The sequence below is a fragment of the Phyllostomus discolor genome, chromosome 7, assembly GCF_004126475.2.
Source record: "Phyllostomus discolor isolate MPI-MPIP mPhyDis1 chromosome 7, mPhyDis1.pri.v3, whole genome shotgun sequence".
Taxonomy (NCBI): domain Eukaryota; kingdom Metazoa; phylum Chordata; class Mammalia; order Chiroptera; family Phyllostomidae; genus Phyllostomus; species Phyllostomus discolor.
In genome coordinates this window covers 32,730,392-32,757,480 of record NC_040909.2, presented here as the reverse complement: position 1 = coordinate 32,757,480, position 27,089 = coordinate 32,730,392, and the positions used below count along the sequence as shown (strand labels likewise).

Here is a 27,089-nt window from a genome sequence, read left to right as displayed (position 1 = left end):
GTTGAGGCTGCAATAAATCAGGTTTATTTGTAATGAAGAATCCATGAAGGAGAGCCCCCTTTCTCTTAATGATGATTCAGAGGCCTTGTGAGGGGGGCTTTAATGTCAGGCTAAGGAATTTGATGTTTGTCTTGTAGACTTGACCCCCTACACCTCCCAAAGTGTGTTCTATAGGTTGCCTAAATCAAATCATTTAAAGGGCCTGCTAAAATTCAGATACCCAATTATCATGCCGGACTGATTGAATCAGAATTTCTATGTGCAGGGCTTTGTAATTTGCTTTTTAACTCCCCATCTTCATATGGGGCAGAGGATTTGCAAATCATTGTTGTTCAGGGGGTGTCCAACTTTTTGGCCACACTGGAAGGAAGCAGTGTTGTCTTGGGCCACACATTAAATACACAAACACTAGCAAAAACTGATGAGTAAAAAAGAATGTTTTAAGTAAATTTACAGTTTTGTATTGGGCTGCATTCATAGCCATCCTGGGCTGAAAGCAGCCTGCTGGCCGCGAGTTGGACACTGACAGAAATTCTGTTTTAGACAAGATTGATTTGGGGATAGAATATGGGATTGATTATGGAATAGTGGTGGCAGTGGTAAGGGAACAGCATAGATAATGCTAAGGAAGTTTTGTCTTATGTGTGTCATAACACTTTAATTCTTTAGTATGCACTGTATTACACTTTGGCATATTTTACTATGAATAGATTAAACTAGACATTTCCTACCCTAAAATTTATAAACATATTTAGCTCATTGCTTTCACACAATATACACTTGATAAAATACTGAATTATATTTAAGAACTGACAAAACCTGGTAGTTTAATACAAGTGCATGAAAAAAATTGAAAGAGTCAAAGGTAACTCAGTTTATATCACAAATGAAGTCATTGATTTTGGAAGAATATGAAAAATTTATTTTCTTTTTTATGGCAGGCACTTAAAAAGATTTTATTTATTTTTAGAAAGAAGGGAAGGAAGGAAGAAAGAGAGGGAGAGAAACATCTATGTGCAAGTGATACTTCGATTGGTTGCGTCTCACACGCCCTAACTAGGGTCCTGGCCCACAACCCTGGCATGTACCCTGACTGGGAATTGAACCAGATACCTTTTGGTTTGTAGGCTGTCACTCAATCCACTGAGTTACACTAGCCACGGCAGGGTATGAAAAATTTAGATAGACTGATTTGAAATAATATAAAGACATCCCAATTAAAATATTCTTCAAGAATTTAGCCATTTGGTGTGTGGGATTTTGGAGAGTTCAGGTGCTTGAGAGAGGTTGCAGTTAAGATAGGAATTAGTGTAGCATCAGATGTGGACCTGAGGAGAATGAAGAGAAGGGTGAGACAATGTTGAATAAATGTATGGTGGTTGGGAATGGGGTTAGTGAGGAAAACTTTGATTTTAAAATAATTTTAATGTTTTTGGTATAGTAAAACAACATATCTTCTGAGTCTTGGTGTTGTGGTTTTCAGTCTCAAATTACTGTATTTCGCTATTATAATATGCACTTTTTTGCTCAAATTTGTGAGGAAAAAATAAGGATGTGCATTATTCATGGGTGCTTATATACCATGGACATAATAATACTGCATATAAAGCACACAAAACGTGGGTGTGCATTATATGCGGGAGCACATTATACATGGTAAAATATGGTAATTTGCACATCAGTTTTTTGAATTCCTTGTTTTCTTCATTTGTATGTGTTCATGTGCACATGTGAGCACTTGGGGTCATGTCGATCACATCTATAGCATGCCATCTTTCATTGGTTAATGCCTTACTGTATTGGCTTTTCTCAGTTGACATTTTCCCTTGAGTCTACTCCACTTAGCTACTTTTATGTATGATTCATTTAAATTTGTTTTTGCAAGTTCTGATGTACTTTCTAAATTTTATCTCTTATTTTAAAAAGTTATGTTTTATTTTCAAAATACTGTTTTCTAATTTCTCTTACATTTCTCTGTGTCTTTCCCTTGATGTTTAAATCTCTGCTTGATGTTCTGATATTTAGGACTCTGGCCATATGTAATATGGTAATCTAGGATTAGAAAGGGGCATTCCACTTCAGGAATCCTTGTGATGGATTCTGAATCCTTCTACAGTTAATCAGTTGGTTGTCCAGCCTGTGACTGAACATTTTCATGGTATGACATAGGATATAACTATGTCATATACACCAGAAGCTGTGGGCTGTCTCAGGGATCTCTTTATGGTGTCATTGAGCTTTACCAGCTCAGTTTTTATATAGGTTTTACAAGGAAGATACTACTAGGTTATTCATAATGAGAATTTATACAGCCTTAGGCAGAAAGGATCATATATCATACACAGCTATTTCTTCACATCAAATAATCCTTTTTGTAATATTCTTGAAAGTTTATCCAAGCCTTTTCTGTATACCTCTAGGTTAGGGAGTGCAGTTTTACTCTGCAAAATAGCCATATCATTGTTTGACAACTTAAAAAAAAAAACTTTCTTTAGAAAAGTTGGTTTCTTTAGAAAGTTTTTGCTTCCAATTTACCCAAGTCTCCTTCTCTACAATGGTCTCCTGTTGAATTTTTTTTTTCTTTTTTTGTCCTCTGGGACAATTCAGAAAGCCTTTGATAAAACTGTATCCATCAACTGTTGGAAGACAGTTTTCATGTCTTTGCTGGGAAGATAAACACCACTAAGTTCAGTCCTGGAAGCATCCTGGTCTCAAGTTTGTTTCTTCTACAACTGTAGACTTTTGTGTTCATGTCCACAGTATTTTAGATGTGGCCAGATAGGATTGTGTGCCTTGATGACTTGGACAAATTATTTAATTTCTCTTAGTTTCATTTGATTGGACAAGAACAGAGATTTGGTTGTGACTTTGGCCCCCAGACATTTTTATTCAGCTTGATTAAAAATTTACTAAATTTGTTCAGAGTTTTAAAATCTATCCTTCACATAAAAATTGAGATTTTAGGCACCTCCTAGAAAATTATAAGTTCTGTTATCAGTGAGTGTACATTCCACCGTGGCATGGCAATCATTGATTGTAGGTGAGAGGGGCTTCTCCCTTTTGGGGGTGGAGGTAGGCAAACCCTTTCCAATTAGCTCTTGGTCCTTCCCAACTTTCGTCACTTTTTTTTTTTTTTTTTTTTTTTAAACTTTCCCTGTTTGCTTCTCTAGACATTCGGATTTGTGATCTTCAGGAGTAGAGAATTTTGTACAGTCTCTTGTGCTCTAGATGCTATTTTGAAACCACAGAATTCGACTGGTTGGGGATCTTGAATTATTTTGTGAACCCTTCTTACTGGGATAAAAATCAGGATTGTTTTACTTGTTTGGCATTTGTTGGTTCACAATGTTTCTGGTCAATTAAAACATGTTAACAAGTTGCTTGATAGTGTTGTTCAAATCTTCTCTATCCTTACTGATTTCCTATTAGTTTTGTCAATTTTTGAGAGTTTTGCCAGTTTGTTGAAATCTCTGACTATAATTATGCTTTTGTCAGTTTCTCTTTGTGTTTTATCAGTTTTTATCAGTTTTATCAGTATCTTGAAGTTCTGTTATTAAGTGCATAAAACAATTTTGAGCACATGGAATACAGTTAAAATGACTAACTTTTAAGGTTCTGCTCAACTAATTTTATCATGTGTCATTTCTAGGTTTCTTGCTCTTTGTTTTTTTCTGCTCTTTGTGGGTCATATTTTCCTGCTTCTTTGCATGCCTCATTAATTTTGATTAGGTGGTGGATATTGTGACTTTTACCTTGTCTGTAAAATTTTACCTTATTGATAGATACTTTTGTACTATAAATACTTTTCAGCTTTGCCCTGGCTGATGTGGCTCAGTAAATTGAATGCCAGCTTGTAAATCAAATGGTCGCTGGTTCGATTCCCAGTCAGGGCACATGTCTGGGTTGCAGGCCAGGTCCCCAGTAGGGGGCTCATGAGAGACAACCACACATTGATGTTTCTATCCCTCTCTTCTCCCTCCCTTCTCCTCTCTCTAAAAATGAATAAAATCTTTAAAAAGATATTCTTGAGTTTTGTTTTTGGGATGAAGTTACCTTTTATTCCCATGTATACAATGTGCTCCTGTGTATAATGTGCACCTACATTTTTGTGCACTTTACACGAGATTATTATACCCATGACATGTAATCTTTGTACCCATATATAATGCGCACCCTTATTTCTCCCTCAAAAATCTGGGCAAAAATTTGGCAAAATACTGTGTGTTATTTGGAGACAGTTGGATCCTTCTGAGGCTTGTTTCATTAGGTGGGACCAAAGCAGCTTTCAGGGGCTAATTTTTCTGCATTACCTAGTAAGAATTTTCAGACTGTTTTATTCGATGTTTCTTACTGTAGGCATTGGGATTAGGAATCACTCTTCTGCCTCTGAATTGCATTGGGACTTTCACTTTACTTCTTTCTGGGGGTGGGGGGTGGCGTGGAGGGTAGTTTCCTGGTAAGGCATGTGCTTAATCAGTACTCAGCTAAAAACTTGAAAGGGACTTTGTCTAAATCTCTGGCACTCTTTGTGCAGCTCTCTCATCTCTAGTACTCTGTTTTGAAAAGTCCAGTTGCCTTGGCCTCCCAACTCTGTCTTTTGAATTTGGGAAGATCACTAGGGTTTGTCTGGGTCCCTCTTCCTTGTGCTGCGAGTCTGAGAATTATCTCTAGGCAGTAAACTGGGGAATTGTAGGGCTCAGGTTCGTTTCCCCTCTGTGCTGTTGCTCAATATCTGAAAACTATTGTTTGTCCAGTTTTTTTGGTTGTTACAGGTGGGAAGGTAAATGTAATTATTCCGTTTTGCCTGGAAGCAGAGTCAGATTATATTCTAAGCCTGTGCTGTCCCATACAGCAGCCACTAGGTGCGTGGCATTTTAAATTTTATTTAATCTTAGTTAAGATTTTATTCAATTAAGATAGAATTTTATTTAATCTTAAGATAAAATGAAATTTAAAATGCAGCTCTTTAGTTATGCTTAGCTGTATCTTTTTTTTTTAATTGATTTTTGGAGAGCAGGGGAGAGAGAGAGAAAAAGAAACATTGATTTGTCATTCCACTTGTTTATGTATTCATCGGTTGCTTTTTATATGTGCCCTGATTGGAGATCAGACCTGCAACCTTGATATATGGGGATGACGGTCTAACCAATTGAGGTACCCAGCCAGGGCCACTTAGCTACATCTTAAATGCTCAGTAGCCATATGTGGGTAAGGACTACTTTATTGGGCATTGCAGATATAAAACATTTCCATCCTTGCATGAAAGTCCTACAGCCTACACCTAAAGGTTGGGGGTTCGACCCTAGTCAGGGCACATACCTAGGTTGCAGGTTTGATCTCCAATAAAGGTGCATTTAGGAGGCAGCAATTCGATGTTTCTTTCTCACATCTATGTTTCTCTCTCTACCCTCCTCCCCTCTCTAAAATCAATAAATATATCCTTGTGTGAGAATTAAAAAAAAATTCTGGACAGTGCTATAACAACTAAAGAAATTAGATTTGTTCCTGAAAGCTATGGGAACATTGAAAGATGCCTTCAATGTTTTCTTCTCAAGTTTTTATTTTAAAACATTGAGCTGGTTGGGGTTATGAAAAGAGAGGGAAAATAACTATTTTTTCTCTTCATAATGAGGCAGTTTGAAGAGATACCAAACAAATACTGGACCACATAGTGGCACCATAACCAGTTAATGATTCTGCTGACTCCTCTCTGCCATGAGGGCTTTAAATTGTTTTAATTCTTATCATATGTTTTGTTAACTCTTAGTCATATTATTTCATTTTTAAAAATTCTTTATATGTCTAATCAATGGACAATTGTTTAGGGACAAGAAACATTAAGAAAACTAAGTTGATATTGAAGAGCTAGGTAATAAGGAGCATAAAAATGTTAATAATTCTAAATATTTGGTTCAGTATTATTATTACCTGTCTCTGTAAGTTGTCTATGTTGTGACATCCTGTCTATCAACGAGATGTTGGTGATTATTAACAAGAGCAATACTAAAAAGAGATTATTGGTCCTGGCTGGTGTAGCTCAGTGGATTGATTGTGGGCCTGCAAACCAAATGGTTACTGGTTCAGTTCCCAGTCAGGGCACATGCCTGGGTTGCATGCCAGGTCCCCAGTGGAGGGTGTGCAAGAGGCAACCACACGCTGATGGTTCTCTCCCTCCTTTTCTCTTTTCCTTCTCTGTCTGGAAATAAATTAACCTTAAAAAAAGACAATACTGTATTTTGCTGTGTACAGTGTGCTCCCATGTATAATGTGCACCCGTGTTTTGTGTGCATTATACACAGGATTATTATACCCATTGTATGTAATCATTATACCCATGTATAATGCTCATCCTTATTTTCCCTCAAAAATTTGGGCAAAAAAAGTGTGCATTATATGTGATAAAATATAGTATATATTTATATGCAACATGTCCTTTTATTTTTAGAGACTAAAGACTACTTAAATTTGAAATGTGTTATTTGAAGTATTTGCAAATACCTATCTAAAGCCACTCTTCATTACCTAGTAACAAACCACAAGAATGGTTAAAATTTTTAGTAAATACAAGACTTTTAAACACCAAGTCACACTTGCAGTTTTGTTCTTGTATAATGCAGTCAATTATAGCCTGTTTTTAACATTCATGAATTTACAAACATTGTGTAATTTTAAAGTAGAGATGTCACCAAAATGCATTTTCTTATATAATTTAAGTAAAATAAGATGTACCTCCTGGTAATGGGGAGTCAGAATTTGCTTTTGTATGTTTTATTAAAATGAACTGTGTAGTATAATCTTGAATAATAGTATGATAAATAAAAGTTTTCTTCTTGAAATCACTTCATCACATTTTTTACTTAAATGGTTAGGAATAATCCCCAGGAGTTTCCTTTACTGTGAAAGTGTAGGCAAAAAAGATTAAAGTATTTTTAATGGTTCCTAATCCCAGTTGTGCACTGGAATTACTTGGGAAACTTTTTAGCAGTACACATTCTTGAGCAGAATCTCCAGATACTGGGTCAGTTCTGGAGTTGGCCACTTAGGTGATTCTGATACCTCTGGAATAATGTAGTGCTGTGCTATCTTAGAATACTCCTCGTGTGATGTTAATAAGAGCACTTGAAAAAAAAGCATGCCAGTAAGTTTAAGTAATGCCATGTTAAGCAAGTTTATTGACAGCAGTAGTATTCAGTTTTAAGAAACTGATATATTTTGGGATGACTCTACAACAGGATATTGAAACAAACCTGTTAATACTTTCTGGTTTAGTGGAATACCAGTTTGGGAAATTTGGAACTAGATTTATTTTGAATCAGTTAAATGTTTGATTGTTCAGCTGTGAATTAAGTTAATTGTCTAATTCACCAGCCTGTATTATCTTATTGATAATAATTTAATGAGACCCTTATTGCATTGCAAAAATATGAAAAAGATGAAATAGTACTTTCATCTTTTAGAGTGTTTTGTAGTACTTTGTAACTACAAAACACTCTATAAAGGTCTTGCCTGCATAATTATTAAGATAAATGGTGTCTTTTAATTCTTACTGGAATATGAAACAAGTCATGAAAAGTTTCTTAATATGTTGTGGGTCCAAGTGGTATATATATCATTTGTTTAATAATCTGTGGTGAGTGTTTGGATTTTTAGTTTATAATGATAGTTGACTAGAGAAGCTTACCTCACCAAGAGGTATCGGAAGGTATTTTGCATAGTTTTAGGTTAACCAGATATATAAAAGTTAAAGAAACTCTAAAGTTTAACCATTCAGATGTCCAGTAAATAGTGTGGTGTGAGTAACATTCATACTATTAAAGTTGCATTGTTCATTGATTTTCATTTTTCAGTAAACTAGTTGTAGTCCTTTTCCCAAACTGGAAACGCAGATTTTTTTGGTCTTATTTTTTCATCCTTCACTCCCCTGGTATATAACTTAGTTATCATTGACCTCTCAGTATAGTAATAGGTATTTAAAGTGATGTAATGACCTCGGAAATAATTGCTTGGTCAAGTGGTCAAAATCTCTTCCCTGTATTATCATTTTTAGTGACTAATGGCAGATCTTTCATATTATTCCCTTTCTTACTTTTTATTAAAATACATATTTTTCTGTCATGATTATTTGTGCTAGTTATTTTAAAGAAAATAGTTTACAGGTCTTTGGAATCCAGGTGATCGGGGGATAATAGTGGTCTGGGGCATAGCTGCTTAAATAATTAGAGAACTAATAATTTCTTTGAAATCTTAGTTCGTCATTTGGACCTGTTGATTTTTTTTGAGGTATGTATTTGTCTTTTGATTTAGTAATAAACTTGTGTGGAAGTTTAAAGGAACATATTCCAAGGGCTACTGAATCAAAAATGTAAAGAAGAAAAACAGACCTGGGTTAGGAAGCCCTATCAAAAGGAAAATGGTGCTGTGTTCTTAGGAGAGTTCTTTCATCTCTCAAATTCATTTTTCTTTGATTTGAGCTTATTACTATACTAGTAGTCGTACTTATGAATTTTGCCAAGTGAAAAAATTTTAAACATTTAGGATAACGTTGAGATAGCTGTGTAGAGAATTCAGGCAGGAATTCTGTACCTTGCAGCAGTGCTGTGCAATAAAGATATCCTGACCCTCACAGAACTATTGTTGAGCATCCATCTTCCACTTCCTTTTACTGTTTCTGCCCCACTCACTATCCATTATTACCAGTACTTGTTTCTGTTTCTTCTTTCTCCCAAAAGGTTTTATATCTTGTGGTTAATTATTGATTCTGCCATGGCCCAATTTCTTTCTTCTTTTTTTTTTTTGATGAAACCAAATGTTTAATAAATTTGATTAGATTCTAACTAAGTAAGGAGCTATGGATGATAGAAGGGACACTCTAGCTTTTTACTACTCCCTCTACTGTCATCTCTGAGCAGGTAACTCCATGCTGAGTCTGCTCAGGAGGCGGTGTATCTTCTCTCTTTCCTGAGCCTCTTTTTAAAAAATATGTTAGTATCTTTTATTGATTGTATTACTAACAGTTATCCCATTTTTTTCTCCCTTTTATTCCCCTCCTGCATCACTCCTCCCACGAGCATTCCCCCCCACACACACACATACTTAGTTCATGTCCATGGGTCATACATACAAGGTCTTTGGCGTCTCCATTTCCTATATTATTCTAAACTTCCCTCTGTCTATTTTGTACCTACCATTTATGTTTCTTATTCCCTGTACCTTTTTGCCCATTCTACCTCCACACCCTCCCCACTGATAACCCTCCATGTGATCTCCATTCCTGTGATTCTGTTCCTGTTGTAGTTACTTGCTTAGTTTTTTTTTTTTTTTTAGGTTCTGTTGATAGTTGTGAGTTTGTTGTCATTTTACTGTTAATAGTTTTGATTGTCTTTTTTTTAGATAAATCGTTTAACATTTGATATAATAAGGGCTTGGTGATGATGAACTCCTTTAACTTGAACTTATCTGGGAAGCACTTCATCTGCCCTCCCATTCTAAATGATAGCTTTGCTGGATAGAGTAATCTTGGATGTAGGTCCTTGCCTCTCATAACTTTGAATACTTCTTTCTGTCCCCTTCTTGCCTATAAGGTTTCTTTTGAGACATCACCTGATAGTTTTAGTGGGAACTCCTTTGTAGGTAACTGTCTCCTTTTCTCTTGCTGCTTTTAGGATTCTCTCTTTGTCTTTATCTTGGATAACGTAATTGTGATGTGCCTTGGTGTGTGCTTTCTTGAGTCCAACTTCTTTAGGATTCTTTGAGCTTCCTGGACTTCCTAGAAATTTATTTCCTTTGTGCTGTGGCCCAATTTCAATAGTCATTCTTTTTGATAAGTGGAAAGAAGCTAAAGTTGTCTCAGTGGGAGCTATGGACTTAACAGCAGAGGTAGGGATGGTGTTGGATAACCATACAGAATAATAGATTGGAAATCAGTAGTCCCAGCTTCTGTTTTGTTGTTGTTGTTGTTGTTGTTTTTGCTAGCAACTGGTTAAGTACTGTTATGAAAGTCTCTCTGAAGTGATACCATAGAACAAGTTGATTTCCAAGGTCATTCTCAACTGTAATATGCTTTCTGTGATTCATTCATTGTACACTTAACATTAAGTCCTGGCTTATGTGGCAGCAGTGATTGAAAGAGATAAATACATAAGTTTCTGGCCTTGAGTAAGTGAATGGTGACAATATAATGTGGTAAGTGCTGTTGTAGGAGAATGTACATAGTGGTTTTGAACAAACTTGGGGGCAGGAATTAAGGATGTCTTCCTCTTGGAGGTCATATTAGAATTGATCCAGAGCAAATTACAGAGGAACAAGTAAGCACTGCATGTTTTAAAATTGTCAGTGGTAGGAGAGAGTAAAGAATGGAGTTTGTGGTGAAAGTTTGGTGTTGCTAAATATCAGGGTGGGGGGTGAGATGATAGATTCTGGAAGGCCTTATATGTTATTCTAAAGACTTTGGATTTTAAAGGCTGTTTGAAGGAGGGCGGTTTGTTTGTTTGTGTGTGTGTTTGTTTTTGACAGGTTTTAGTTGTGCCTTTATGAAAAGAAAGACATAATCAAACTTGTATTTTAGAAATATCACTTGGTGGTAGTGTGCAAGATGGGCTGACTGGAGCAGGAAGTTAAAGCAGGAAGATAAGCTTGAAAACTTAACAGTATTCAGGGTAAGAAATGACGAAGATTTATTTAAGGCAGGAATAGTCATGGGGATAGAACCTGAAGGGTGGAATTGGCAGATTCAGAGGCTTTGTGCAGTGAGACTCTGGAAATGATGTGGAATGCTGGTGAAGAGTGGGGATGGGATAGAAGTATCTGGTTTGATTTCTGGGTGAATGATGGTGTCAGCATCCAAGAGAATAAGGGATGCAGGAGGAAGAACTTGTTTTGAGGGGGTTGAGCAGAGATGTGTTTAGAACATGTGTTCATGTTGAACTTAAGTTGTCTGTGGGTTATCAAAGGAAAGATGAGATTTCTAGTAGGCAGAGATGTGGGTGTGAACTCTGGGAAGAGATTGGAGCTGGAGATAAAGATTTGGAAGTCACCATTATAAGTGGTAATTAATTAGCAAATCACTCTGGAAGGAGAGTGTAGAGCAGTTTGGGGGGTATTGTCATGTCTCTGCTTCAAAAGGGGAAAAGGTTTGTGACTGCTGTGAGATTCTCTGCACAGTTTTGTGCATATGTGTATTAAGTCCTCAAAGGGGTCTGTGTCCCAGTAAAGATTACTACGGAATACTGGAATAGAGTAAGAAGGGTAGATCCTAGTATAGAAATATGGGAATATTAAAATTAAGGAGAGGATAGAAAAGGAGATGGAGGAGTTAGTGTTAGGCGGGTAGGGAAGAGAGTATTTCAGGGAAGAATGATCAATCAGAAATGTCCATTGGTCTGGGATTAGCAACTTTTGCCTTCCATTTAAGGTTAATTCTAGTGAAATACTTCAGCATATAAAATAACTGGAGGGGAAATTGCTATAGGGAAGGAGGGTTGAAGTAGAATTAAGAATGAGTAAATTTAGATGGATAACTAGAGAGGGAGGATGGGAGCCAGAGCAATGGGGGGGGGGAGGTTTATCTTGAAGGGAAGAAGAAAAGGGTGTGTGTGTGTGTGTGTGTGTGTGTGTGTTGGGAGTGGGTATAGGTAGGATGAGAACAAAGAAGAGAGAGAGAATATTTAAATACGTGAAGATTCTGGTAAATTTGAAAGCATAAGAAAATGTGGTAAGTGGAAATATGCAAGCTTTTATTAGATCTTATTTTGTATCTTGTAGAAAATTTCAGTGTACAAAATTGAACTCTGTTATACCTATCATCTCAACAATAAATGATATCCAAATGCAAGACTTTTGATTCACTCTCTATAGATCTTGTAACATTTTACAGTCATCACTTAGAGGTAGAAAGAAACTAGGTATCTTGTCTCTTTTATAGCTTTAAGAAATAGAGGTCTTAAGTCCCTTTTAAATGCACATCATCATCAGTCGTCGTCATTGTCGTCGTCATCATCATCATCATCATCACATTCTTTAAAATATTTTATTTATTTATTTTTAGAGAGGGAAGGGAGGGAGATAGAGAGAGAGAGAAACATCAATGTGCAGTTGCTGGGGGTTATGGCCTGCAACCCAGGAATGTACCCTGGCTGGGAATCGAACCTGGGACACTTTGGTTCCCAGCCCACGTTCAATCCACTGAGCTACGCCAGCCGGGGCTATCATCACATTCTTTTACTAAAAAATTTATCAGATTTGGACGGTTACCAGTAGTGAATGCCATGAATGCACTATCCAAATCCGCTTTTCAGAACTGAAGGACTTAATTTTCTTGGTAACTGGGAGTGTTTCTGGGGCTGTCAGACCCCCCTGGAAATTTGCCTTGGCTGAAGAGAGTCACTCATTCAAGCTCATACCCCTCTCTGGGAGTAAGTCGTAGCCTTGTCCAAAGACCTGACTCCCTTTCCAAACATAGGACAGTCCTGAAGAGCCCCCTGTAGGGTTGTCTGGTGTCTTTGTTGTGATTACATCCAGCCTAACTTTTTCTTCCTCTGTCCCTTTCTTATTCCCTTGATAAACTTTCAGAACAGGAACCTGACTTTCAATGCTGATGAACTTTAAAATTTCTTTTGATTTGTATCAGATTTGCTAAACTTTTTAAAAAAGATTTTATTTGTTTATTTTTAGAGAGAGGGGAAGAAAGGGGGAAAGAGAGGGAGAAAAACATTAATGTGTGGTTGCTCTTAGGGCCGCCCCACCCCACCACTGGGGACTCAGCCTGCAACCTAGGCATGTGCTCTGACTGGGAATTGAACCAGTGACCATTTGGTTTGCAGACCAGCACTCAGTCCACTGAGCTACACCAGCTAGGGCAGATTTACTAAACTTTAAAGGATTTAATATCTTCCAGTTTTTCATATTTAAGAGAAATATCCAGGTAAATGTTGAAAGAATCACGTAATGAAAGAAAATGCTTAATTTGTATAACGCCAAACATTCAGAAAAAATTTATCATTAGGACATGTTTTGGGATGGAACAATAAGGATACCTTCTCAAACATGTTGAACAAAAGATCTTCACATTTAAGTGGATGTTTTTCTTCTCTTGTCATTCATTGTTAGTGTTTCAGCTGTTTCATATTTATTACCTTTTGTAAATTAAAGATCATCTTCCAACCCCAGTTTGAGATTAGGCTAACATGTTTTTAATTGACTTTCTTAACTTCAGAAAATTTAAAACATGAATAAGCTCTGGCTGGTGTTGGCTCAGTGGATTGAGTACTGGCCTGTGAACCTAAAGGCTGCTGGTTTAATCCCCAGTCAGGGCACATTCCTGGTTTGTGGGCCAGGACCCTGGGTGGGGGTATGTGAGAGGCAAACGGTGGCTGTTTCTCACACATCAGTGTTTTCTTCCCTCCCTCCCTCCCTTCCCCTCTTTCTAAAAATAAATAAAACCTAAAAACAACAACAAAAAACAGACACAATTTTATTTTTCTTTTTTGATCATACTGTAGAGAATAGAAACATCTGAAGTATATTTGAAACAAATATGATTGGATAGAGTCTAGAATATTAAAAAAAAAATCTTGCCTTCATGTTACAGGAAAGATTTGCCTAGCAGAATACAATGCTATATTCCTGAACAAAATATTTGAAGATTTTCTATCTGCAGCATTTGAGAGTGCCTTTCCAAGATTAAGTGTGCCACTTGTCATTGTTCAATCAAATGGTTTGTCATTGTTTTAAATTACAGCATGATTGAGTTGATAACTTTTTTTTTTTTTTTGCTGTTAATGTGCTTCTCCTCCTCCTTTTATACAGTCATTTCTTTCTGTATATGTGACTATAGATACACTAAGGTGGCCACTAAAGTTACCTGGGCCATTTGGAAAGGAATGTCTGGCAAAAAGTACATTATTTTATTCAATAATAATTGCTGAGGAAATTGGCATTAGACTCAATAATGTAAGTGAACCTAGAAAACTTCCTATTTAAGAACTCTACTTTTTAGAGTATTTTCAGATAACCAGTTAGTACTGTTTTCTTAAGTTTCTTTACTTTAGTAATGATTTAGGAAATACGGAATATAATCCATTTTACAAGTGAAGTTTTTGTCACTTTTACTCTTTTTCTACTTTTGCATTAGAGCGTTAATATGAGGTTCTGTTAGTTTTTTATTTTCTAATTATTTTTGATGTGAGTCTATTTGTTGGGAAGCAAATTTAGGCTGTGATGGAAAGTATATTTTATTGAGTCATGTTGAAATGTGTCTTTTATGATACCTCTTCTGTTTCATGTTGCTTGAATTATCAGCAAAAGCAGAAAACTGCTTCCCATTTTTTGTAGGATGCCACATATTTTATGTTTTTATTTTCTCTTTCATTATTTTTGTAAAACTGATTGAGGTGTTACAGAGCTTTTGCTCCTTTCCACATACTCTTTCATGTAGTCCATGTATCCCATATATCTAAGTATTTATATGATTTGAGTCGTCGTTTGGATTTCTTGATTATTTAACGTCCTAGATTCTAAGAATGCATCTTGGAGAAATGTTATGATGCTTTTAATCATTAACCATGACCTATCTGTGTATTGTATACTTTTTGATAGTGACATTTCAGGATGATGTTCATGTGAACGTTAGCTAATTTTTCCTGATCTTCAAGTATCATCTCATCAATAACAAGTAGGGTTTATACAAAATTACTTGTGTGATTTGAGGTTTTTGATTAGGCAGTCTTTGTTGCTGTAGTAATAGAAGCATTTCCAGAAGAAGGAATTTTGGAGAGGGCATGGTGGTAAATAAACACACAACATTTTGATTCTGATAAATGCCCTTTTTGTATATGTGCCATTTAAGTTAGAATTACATAATGCATTCCATCCCAAAACATGTCCTAATGATGAATTTTCTGAATCTCGTAGAAGTGTTAGTGGGGTTAAACACAATTACTGTGGAAATGGCAAATCAAAACATTTTGCTTAGAAAGTAATTAAGACATGATTTACTGGTTGTCTGAATGTTAATGTAAAATTTATTGTATAGTCACCTTTACTGTGGTATTTTGGAGTGAATGAATTATCAGTTGCTTCATTCAAAATAGGGATCAGTTATCTATGTAGCAGTGTTTGCCCAGAGACTAATGATGTCCTTGTTATTTGCTTATGCTAAGAAGGAGTGCCTCTCTTGTGTGGAGAAATGGGCAAGCTGATTTAAGACCTAGTTACAATTTATTTTGGTGCTATGGGCTCTCTGGCTCTCAAACTTAGGCTATTTATGTAAATCTTGATGCTGGCAGTGATTTTTGGGTAGGGATGAAGTGCATGGTTACCAATCCGAATGTTAGCTTTGGTATATTATTAGGGTAAAGTAGTGACGTGAATAATCTATGTTAACTCTGTTTAATAAAAGGGAAAGTTTTATTGAGAAAAGTACAGTTTACAAAATGTTTTTTTAATGGTTGAATTAAAGCCCTTTTCTAGAGTTTTAAATGTTTTTTTCATGTTAAATCTAAATCTGGTTAAAAAAATTTTACTGTAAATTATTGACTTTGTTGGGTGTAATAATGACATTGTGGTTACATAAAAAAGTACTTTGTAGAGATTTCTCCTGATGTATATAGAGATGAATTCATGATGTTTGAGATTTGCTTAGAAATATTACAAGATGGGTAGATGAAACAAATGTGACATAATTTGATAATTATTGCATCTGGGTGATGGGTACATGGAGGTTAATTATATTATTTTCTGATTTTTGTGTGTGAAATTTTCATAATGAAAAGTTTAACAAAATTAAGAGCATTAAAATCTTATTAAATAACCTAATAAATTAATTATAAATAGTTATGTAGTCCTAGGAATTCTCAGAATTATCATTGTGGTAATCTAATCAAAGTCTCATTATAACATGGCTGACTTGGGGATGGAAAAAAATTAAGAAGGGGAGAAGAGCCCTGGCCAGGTAGCTTAGCTGGCTAGAGCGTCATCCCATACACCAAGGTGGAGGGTTCCATGTCTGGTCAGGGCTAATGAAAGAATAAACCAATGAACACATAAGTGGAACAACAAATCAACATTTTCCCGACTGTCTGTCTCTCTCTGCCTCTCTGTCTCTCTCTCCCCCTACCCCTTCATCCCTCCCCTTCCTTTCTTCCTCTCTGAAATCAGTAAGTAAAAAAAAATTTTTTTAAAGGAGAGAATAAATAAGAGATTGGTATTTTTTTAAGGTGGAGTAAAAAATCAATATTTAGTAGCCTTAGGGTCAATAGCATCATTGAACATTGTTTAAACAGGGCACATAGTCTCAAAAACATTTAGTTATAAGATATCTTGTATTTTGTAAAAGGAGGTAATTCTTGTGATGTATTGCAGGTGAAGAATTCAGTGCAGAGAGATTTTTTTTGTCATGAAATATAAATCTTTAAAATTTGAAGGTGTATATTTTGAGCAAGTCTTGTCTTGTACTTGAGTATGAAACTATATGGGGACACGATCTAAGCTAAAATCAATTAAACTTCTTCCCAAACACTCCTCAGTTTTTACAGTTCAGTCTACTAGTGAGAGACACTTTTCCCTTTGACTCAGATTGCCCATCTATTTTATTTTCTAGGATGTGTTTTTATGCGTTTAAAAGTATTATCTGATAGTTCTTAATTTTGGGAGGAGGGGTTTCCTTAGGAACATAGACATATGGCTAACACCTAACCTTTTTTTAAAAGATTTTATTTATATATTTTTAGAGAGGAGAAGGGAGGAAGAAAGAGAGGGAGAGAAACTTCAATGTGTGGTTGCTTCTCCTGTGTCCCCTCCCGGGGACCTGGTCCACAAACCAGGCATATGCCCTGACTGGGAATCAAACTGGTGACCCTTTGATTCACAGGCTGGCACTCAATCCACTGAGCCACACCATCCAGGGCTAACACTTCGTAACCCCAAGAAGCACCTGAACCTTTTTTTCTTTGCTCCTCATATCACTGGAGCTGCCTTTGTTATGAGGAGTAAAGAGAACCCTCTGGAAAACTTTTGAGGTTTAGGATGGTTAGCTGAATGCCTAAAACAAACTTGCCTTATAGGCATCTTTAATGGTAGATTAGTGTTTCACATATTTTGGGGGGAATGGTTGGGCAATCCAATAGGTAATATTAGGCCAAGTGGTGGATGTTCTAAGAACTCAGTGGTAGTGGAGTCATGAATCAATAAGTGATAGTTTTTATGTGTTTTCTGGCTTATTTTTAGTTCTCAGTATTAGGCATACTCTCCCAGTACCTCAAAGAAGAATGCAAAAATGTGTAGGATACATGTCCTTTAAGATGCTGGTAGTCAGGGATTGACACGACTGGTAAAAAGGTCATTGATGTAATGAGGGCTGGAAAGGTAATCCTTACTTATTTTTTAGCTTGTGCAATTTGCAAATCATTATGGGTTATACAATGATGACATTTAAATTGTCATTTTTTTCTTCATTTATTAGCTGCATTGTTCCCATAAAGAGAAAATTCCCTGATTTGGTTATGTGGTTGTATAGTTCATAAGTAGTTAAAACAGAAGAAATACTTGATTCTTGCTCTTTTTTTTTTTTTTTTTTTTTACCAGCTTTCAAACTAATGAATGGGTTCAGTGGTATCTTGAAACTGATTTCCTTCTTTTGTTTAATGAACTCAGACATTTGAACATTATGGATATATTTCATTCCATTGCATTTATGCATGTATAGATTTTCTCCTTTTTGGCCATTGAGAACCTCTGCAGGTTTGCTCCTGAAACCCTTTAACACTGTCCTAATCTTTCCTAGTTTCCTTGCTTTCCAGCATAACAAGATGATCAAAACCCATCTTGCCTAATTTATGTCACAGATATGTAATTTGGCATCTCTCTTATTGAACAGGAAATTGTTTTTCAGTACCGTCATCTGAGTTCATCATCATTGCTACTGGGGTTAGTTCCTTGCTTCCAGTTCTTTTCAATGTATATAGTGCTAGGAGATACGAAGATGAAAACGTTAGTTTATACTTGTAAATTTAATTGAAATTTGGGATTTTCTTTATTTAACTTTTTCTTTCTGTATTTATTGGGGTGACATTGGTTAATTATATAGGTTTCAAGTGTCCAATTTTATAATACATCATTTATATATTGTATTTTGTCTTCACCAGCCCAAGTCAAGTCTCCTTTCATCACTGTCCTCCTCTTTATGCTCTTCTACCTCCTCCCACCCACTTTTCCTATGGTAATCACCATATTAACTTTTTCTTACAATTTTCTTCCTTTCTCCTACTAAAAAAAAAAAATCCAGATTCTCAAGGACATCAACATTTCCTCTATCCCAGACACCAGCACTTTTATTATAACTATCATCACTGTCACCAACAATGTGATTGCTGAAAACAAAGAGGATGCAAGAATTAGTTTTCTGTTACACAGTAATTCAGAGTAATTAATCTCTGAATGGTTGTACCATCAATTTGATGTAAAATTAGTTACTTGTTTTATTTTGCTTTTGATTTTGAAGGGTTTTCTGTAAAACATTTATTATAGTCTAATCCTATCCCTGTTAACTCTGTTCAATCCCTCCTTCCCAATAAATAACATTTTTTTTAAGTGCATAAATACATATCCCCTAAGCCCCTTCCTTAGATTAAGTGAAGGGCACTCTAAGGCAGTGGTCCCCAACCTTTTTGGCACCAGGTACTGATTCCGTGGAAGACAATATTTCCACAGACCTGGGGTGTGTGGGGATGGTTTCAGGATGATTAAGCTCACCTCCTGCTGTGCGGCCCTGTTCCTAACAGTCCTGGATCTTGCTGGTTTGTGTCCTGGAGGTTGGGGACCCATGCTCTAAGGGATCCCTGCATTGGGTAGAAGGTTGGAATTTGTAACTACTGGGGCCTTGTCTTACTGCACAACTCTCACCATGATAGGATGTTAAAACAGTTTCATCACTCCTAAAAAGTACCATTGTGCCCATTTATAGTTCATCCCTGCTCACACTCCCAGCCTCAGATAACAACTATTTCTGCTTTACTGTCATTTCTAGACATTTTATATAAATGGGATAATACAATAATCTGTTTTGCCTCTGGTTTCTTTCATTTAGCACAATGGCTTTGAAGTTCATTGTGTTTTGGCATGTATCAATAGTTTGTTCTTTTAATTGCTGAACAATATTGTATTGTATGAATATACTACATTTTACCTACTCACTAGTTGATGGACATTTGGATTGTCTCCAGTTTTTGTCTATTATGAATAATACTGCTATACATATTCATATACATCTCTTTAAAAGGAAATATGTTTTCATTTCTCTTTGAGTGGATTCTTAGGAGTAGAATAGCTGGTTTTTATGGTAAGTGTATGTTTAACTTTTAAGAAATCTACCAAATGTTTTCCAATATGCTTTACCCTTTTAATTCACAGTGATAATATAGAAGGGTTCCAGTTTCTCCATAACTGCTAGTTCTCATTTTGAATTTATCTGTTCTAATAGCTGTAGAGTAATATGCCATTGGTTTTTACTTTCCTTAATAATTAATGATATTGAGCATATTTTCATGTTTATTAGACATTTGTATATTTTCTTTGGTGAAATGTTTATTCAAATCTTTTGCCCACTTCTAAAACTGAGTTGTTTTAATAGTGATTTGTAGGATGTTTCTAAAACATACTGTGTTTGTATCAGATATATGACTTGCAAATATTTTTTCCCTGTCTGTGGGTTATCTTTTTATTAATGGTATCTTTTGAAGCACATTTAAATGTGTGGAAATACATTTTACAGTTTTTTCCTTTTGTGGTTTGTGCATTTGACATCACACTAACACTTAGCCCAACCTAGAATCATGATTTTCTTGAGTTTTCTTTTAGGATTTTAGAGTTTACATTTAGGTGTCTATAATCCATTTTGAGTTATGTGTGTTTAGGTTGTGCAGCAAGGACTCACAATTTTTTGTTCTGTTTTGCAGTTGGGTATCTAATTATTCCACATAGTGTGTTGAAAATACTCTCTTTTCCCTATGGAATTATGTGGGCACTCTTGTCACACAAATCAGTGGATCATAAATATAAGAATTTCTTTATGGACTCGGTTCTGTTCCATTTATTTTTATGCCTGTCCTTTTGCCATTACCACAATGTCTTGATGAATGACTGGCTTTATGGGAGATTTTGAAATTTGGCAGTGAAGTCCTCCAACGTTTTATTCTTTTTTGTAAATTAAAAAAAATTGTTTTTGAATCCTCACCTGAGGACATGTCCATTGATTTGAGAGACACATTGATCAGTACCCCCCCCCCCCCCCCCCAATCCCAACATGTACCTCAACTGGGAATGGAATCCATAACCTTTTGGTGTACAGGAAAAGGCTCCAACCAACCGAGCCACCTGACCAGGGTAACTTTTTGTTGTTTTCCAAATTGTTTTGGCTATCCTCTCTGATTCCATGTGAACTTTAGCTGTCAGTTTCTTAAAAAAAAAAAAAAAAAAAAAAAGCCACCTGGGATTCTCATAAGGATTACATTGAATTTATAGATCAGTTTGGGGAAAATTGCCACCTTGTTTGAGGCCTCTCTGTAACCTGGGCTTGTCCAACCTCAGGCTAGTAAGAGCTGAACTGTTTGTCCTGCCCACTGTCCAGCATCTGAGAAGTCATGTCCAGTGATAATGCCCCTGGGTCTGCTCATCACCTACTGCCGTAAATGGAATTAACCCTCTTCCAGCGTAGCTGCTTCCAGTCCTCACAGGGTAATACTGATGGAGCTGGGTGGTAGGGGAGAACTGAGCAGCTCTAGACCTAAACACCAAAGATTCCCACTGTCCTTACCTGAAATCCAGCAGTTTTTCACACATAAATGCTTCTCAGATAGTTTTATACCTTTGATTGTGAAAATGACTCTTGTCAAAAATTTTCAGGTTTCTAGTTGCTTCTAAGCTAGGGGATTCGCTGATGTCACTTGGCTATATAGCAGGAAGTACCTTCTCTCCTATACCTGAATGTTAAATTATGTAACATGTATGAGAAAATAGGTGCTGCTTTGATTTAATTACTAACCTTTTGTCCTGAATTGAGAACCAAGAAGCGTTCACTTCTTTTGGGGGAAGTAAGGGTGGAGATACGGACTGATCTAGTTGCTTTCCCTTCCTGGTTCAATGTATAGGTTGTTTTATAAATTGAGAATGATTAACAAGTTGAGGGATCACTTTTATATTATATAGATGTACCTAGGATACTTGTGGTTTATGACCGTGCATTCTGTCAGAAGAATTTGAGCTAGGGATTATGTGTTTTTTCCTTTTTTTAATATAGTTAAACATTTTTTTCATTGTCATTGTATTTTGATTTTCTGCAGCAAAATTTGAGTTTAGTAGTACTCCCTTTTTGCTTTTAATAAGTGGATATAATTCTTTTATATTATAACTACATATTGATCTTCTCTTTTCTTAGTTTATGATTAGTATCTATATAATAAAATGGTTTGAATTATCTTTTTTCCTGTGAAGATGCCTTTGTACTAATGGATTAATGTCCTCAAACGACCTCAAACTGTTTATAATGAGGGCAGGGAGTCTCTTTTGTTCATATCTTTTCCCCATTGTCTAACGGAAAATAAACAATATGGGCCCTGGCCTTGTAGCTCAGGTTTAGAGTGTCCTCCCGATGTGCCAGGGTTGCAGGTTCAAGTTCTAGTCAAGGCACATACAAGAACCAATGAATGCATAAATAAGTGGAAAAACTAATTGATGTTTCTCTTTTCCCCCTTCCCTTCCCCCTCCCCGTCTCCCTCCCTCCCTCCCTCCCTCTCTCTCTCTCTCAAATCAATAAATAATAATAAAAATGCATGATTTTGCTCAGTGTTGTAGCATTGCCATGTTATATTAGGTTGAGGTCTCAAAGGTTTTAGGCCTAATTTGTGCTCTTGGTGACTGATCTTTACCTATTTATAGCCTTTGGAGAAGAGTATAAGAAAGTGGACCAGAATATACTGTTTGGGGAAGAAACACAGAATTGAGGAAGATTCTGGTTTGAGTAAAGGAATAGGGTATATGGCATGTAAGTGAAGTGAAGTTCATTTTCTGTGAGATGTATGGGGTGGGGGAAAAGTAGTTTTATGGTTGTTTGTCTGGAAAATAATACAATAATAAATTATAATACAAGAATAAACTCTGTTTCTTGTACTCAAAACTGTAAACCTGCTTTTGCCCCACCCTCTGATTTTTGTTATCTGGTTTGATGAGTTTTAACTCATTTCAGTTTTAATAGATTACTTACAAATTTCATTTTCAGTATATGAAATTGTAAATTTATTGTACTAAAATCTATGCTTTTCTTATTTTTTCCTTTTAGGACATTTGCTTCAAGATCCTATTGCACCCATCAACTCCACCTGCCAACACTATGTCTGCAAAACTTGTAAAGGCAAGAAAATGATGATGAAACCTTCATGTAGTTGGTGCAAAGACTATGAGCAGTTTGAGGAAAACAAGCAATTAAGCATCCTAGTGAACTGCTACAAAAAACTATGTGAATATATAACACAGACCACATTAGCACGGGATATAATAGAAGCAGTCGACTGTTCTTCTGATATTTTGGCTTTGCTTAATGATGGATCATTGCTTTGTGAGGAGACAGAAAAACCCTCAGATTCATCCTTTACTTTGTGTTTGACACATTCCCCTTTACCTTCGACCTCAGAACCCACAACTGATCCTCAAGCTAGTTTATCTCCAATATCTGAAAGCACCCTCAGCATTGCTATTGGCAGTTCTGTTATCAATGGTTTGCCTACTTACAATGGGCTTTCAATAGATAGATTTGGTATAAATATTCCTTCACCTGAACATTCAAATACAATTGATGTATGTAACACTGTTGACATAAAAACTGAAGATCTGTCTGACAGCTTGCCACCTGTCTGTGACACGGTAGCTACTGACTTATGCTCCACAGGCATTGATATCTGCAGTTTCAGTGAAGATATAAAACCTGGTGACTCTCTGTTACTGAGTGTTGAGGAAGTACTCCGCAGCCTAGAAACTGTTTCAAACACAGAGGTTTGTTGCCCTAATTTGCAGCCCAACTTGGAAGCCACTGTATCCAATGGACCTTTTCTGCAGCTTTCTTCCCAGTCTCTTAGCCATAATGTTTTTATGTCCACCAATCCTGCACTTCATGGATTATCATGTACAGCAGCAACTCCGAAGGTAGCAAAATTAAACAGAAAACGATCCAGATCAGAAAGCGACAGTGAGAAAGTCCAGCCACTTCCAATTTCTACCATTATCCGAGGCCCAACATTGGGGGCATCTGCTCCTGTGACAGTGAAACGGGAAAGCAAAATTTCTCTTCAGCCTATAGCAACTGTTCCCAATGGAGGCACAACACCCAAAATCAGCAAAACTGTACTTCTATCTACTAAAAGCATGAAAAAGAGTCATGAACATGGATCCAAGAAATCTCACTCTAAAACCAAGCCAGGTATTCTTAAAAAAGACAAAACAGTAAAGGAAAAGATTCCTAGTCATCATTTTATGCCAGGAAGTCCTACCAAGACTGTGTATAAAAAGCCCCAGGAAAAGAAAGGATGTAAATGTGGGCGTGCTACTCAAAATCCAAGTGTTCTTACATGCCGCGGCCAACGCTGCCCTTGCTACTCTAACCGCAAAGCCTGCTTAGATTGTATATGTCGTGGCTGCCAAAACTCCTATATGGCCAATGGGGAGAAGAAGCTGGAGGCATTTGCTGTGCCAGAAAAGGCCTTGGAGCAGACCAGGCTTACTTTGGGCATTAATGTGACTAGCATTGCTGTGCGCAATGCTAGTACCAGCACCAGTGTAATTAATGTCACAGGGTCCCCAGTAACGACGTTTTTAGCTGCCAGTACACATGATGATAAAAGTTTGGATGAAGCTATAGACATGAGATTCGACTGTTAAATCAGTGGGTCTTTAAACCTACCTCTGGTAGGGAAATAGCTACAGTTTAAGGCAGCTATGGTTTTGTTGGTTTAACTTGCCGGAGCTCCTGCATATAGATCACTTGTATCAAGTGTTTTCATTGCTAAGTTATATGTGTTAGTGTCGGGGAAATAGTTTGCAGATAATGGAGGAGTAACCTTACAACTATATGTCCTTAGTTCTTACAGAACCTCATAGTTTGAGAACAAATGCTGATGCAACTGATTTATACAAATGAACTTTGGCAAGGAAAATAACATTAACCTCATTGTTTATGGTCATGCTTTGTGCGTAATCAAAGTTTATGATTAAATGGAAGGAAGTGGTATCTAGTCAGTCCATAAAGATTGTGCTTATTTTTTGTGAAAAAGTAGCCATTAGTTTGTTCAGGAGACTCAGTGCTGGCTTCAGATGCCATCGATGTTTCTCCTGTTGAAAAGCTGATATGTCCAGCTCAACCTTTGTGCTGACATTACCATTTCTGATCATGAAAATTGGCTACTGGTGTATGTAGCAGTTCTTAAATCAGCAGTATTATGAAAGAAAATTTGCCCTCATTAGAATGTTGAAGAAATCTGTCTTTTAAAAGTGAACAAACTGAAATTCTGTCAGACTGCATATGTTTAGCTACTTATGCTACAAAACTTCTGAGTTGAGCTCCTTTTTTTATTTAAGTCTGACTTATTTCTAGGGAAAAAATTCTTCACTTTCTTCACTGTGAGCAATGTTCTAATTGATAAATGAAGTGGAGAAGAGCAGTTTTATTCTGAAGCTGATTGAGTTTAGACTATAGTATGTGACAGAATTTAAAATATATATATAAAAGTTTTATTTAGAAATTGGGATGTATTTAAAATAATTTTGGAATAATGTCCCCAAATGTATCCAGATTTATACATTATACTTATTGCTATTGGCCACTTTGATTTTTTGTTTCCTCTTATAGTTTGCCACAGACTTTATTTTAAATACGCTTTTTTTTAGGGTGCTATTTGTTAGGAAGGCTTCTTTATAGAGGCCTAATAAAAACGCCTTTTTATGAAGCCTGTGCATTTAGGTAGGTTTGAAGCTAGGAGGATTTTCTTAGAATGCTCTTTTGCATGTAAAGCACAAACTGTGTTTCAGTTTAAATGCACTTCTTTCTCATTAATTTTTATGGGGAAGATAAGTGAGTCACAAACATTCTGTTGAAGGGAAATCTAGTCAGTTGCTTGAAAGAGCACAGCCCAAATAAAACAAGGACTGACTAGATTGTGAAGAAATGACCTTATGATTTAAAAGAAGAGTTGCTGCTTTGACAGTGCTTATTTAAAGAACAGTACTGCTGGAAAATTTTCAATTCTACGTTCACCATCTCTCATGAGATCTGACATATGCTGAAGTTATGTTTTGATTTGGCACACAGCATGTTCAATGATGGTTACTCACCTAGTACAAGACATGGAGAAGAAACCTTTGGACACAGAGCAGATGACACCTCCTTCTGTTTTGTAGTGTATCCTGGTGTCATTTTCTGTGAATGTGGTCAGGTAGAGTTGTTTTTGTTGTTGTTGGGCTTTCCTTTTTCTTTCTTTCTTTTCTTTCTTTTTTCTTTTTTTTTTTTTGGTCTCTTGGTGGGGTGGGGGTGGGCTAAAGCCATAGGAAGAAAAATGTGATGTATGTGTCCAGTATGTACTATTTTGTTTTGTTTTGCAAGAAGAGTTGAACTATTTTTGATAACAAGAGTAAATGGTGGAAAATGCTTCTTAGTTGTCTTGTCTTTATTTGCTTTCCAAGTTTCAAAATTTTATTTAATTCCTAAGTGTTAGCAGTGTCTCATGAAAACATGTATTTGCCTAAAACTTGTAAGTTATGTGTTGAACTCAGATGCCCTGCTATATAAACTTGTAAATCTGTTCTTTATTCATTAATGATCATTGCAAAAATGACTAGAAATGAGATTGTACTCATGGATAATTAGGATATATTTTGCAAATCTCCCAAACTTTCCTAATATTATGATCTTAAAATTCATAGAGTACTTTATTGCTTCCCAAGTTTAATAATCTTAGGGTTTCTTTTTTTTTTTTTTTAAATGCATGGGAGGTTGGCAATATAGAAAAAGTGGAAATCATTAGTATGTGAGGGCCTTGATTGTTAATGTAATATTGCCAATGATGAATTCAGGTTGTTTTTAGCACAAGTTTCCCTTTTTTATGCTGGTATTCTCACTGCCACATTTTGGAAACCTGTATCACACCTTAAATCTATCAATAAATGTTAGTTTTCTAATTCTATGTTGTAGAATGCTGAGGAATTTGGGATAGCATGCTCTGAATGGCCTATATTATGTATATTTGGGGAAGAATGATTTATTACAGTGCCTTAATTTTAACATTGTTTTTCTTTATACCATGACTTATTTAGAATGCTGACCAATGGCCAACTAGGGATGATTAAGAAATTATTACTGAAGTAACTGAATGTACTTTATCAGGATTTGAAACCATCAAAACAATAATAGCATCTAATATGACACATCTTCACTTGTTCTTTTGAGTCTTTGTTATTAACATGATCAAATGATCTTTCACCTTAGGTTATAGAAATTATAGAGCCAACAGTTTTATCATTTTTGTTTAATTATACCTTTCCATGCAGAGGTGTAAGGGTAAAGAATTCCTATTATTTCACTGTTTTCTTAGTTTGCTTAAAACAACTCTGGTAACCTGCAGAAGAAAAGTAAAAGCTTTACAACATATGGAAAATAAAATTTCCTTTCCCATATTATAGGTAGCAAACATAAAATGCTTTAAAAAGATACTAAGTTCAAAGTATAGTACTGGAATCTAATGCTTAGTGGCATTTTAACATTTCTCCCTCCTTTAAAAAAATTATCTTTTTTGGGGTACTCAAATAATCAGTTACATATTCTTTTAAAAGAATATTTTATATATAAGACTAAAATTCCCTTTGATCCCTGTGAATCCCTTGTTCCCAAACCTTGATCCTCCTTAGAGAAAATCACTTCTCAGTATGAGGCGTTATCCTTACAGATATTTCTTTATAGTTTTCTCAGGGGTTCAAAGAGTTATTCTCTTTGAAATTCAAGCGTGTTTACAATGTTACCCAGATACAAAAATGAAATTCAAGTGTGATTAAAAGCTCAAGTA

The 27,089-nt window shown here is 36.0% G+C and overlaps 1 protein-coding gene across 1 annotated transcript in view; it reads left to right on the top strand.

Annotated features, from left to right (window-relative positions):
• MSL2 (MSL complex subunit 2) overlaps nt 1–26,213 on the top strand; it is a 33,902-nt gene extending 7,689 nt beyond the window's left edge. Inside the window, exon 2 of the mRNA XM_028518953.2 lies at nt 22,325–26,213. Coding sequence (XP_028374754.1) covers nt 22,325–23,916 — 1,592 coding nt within the window. The 3' untranslated portion in view covers nt 23,917–26,213. The remainder of the gene's footprint in view (nt 1–22,324) is intronic.
• The last annotated feature ends 876 nt before the right edge of the window (nt 26,214–27,089 follow it).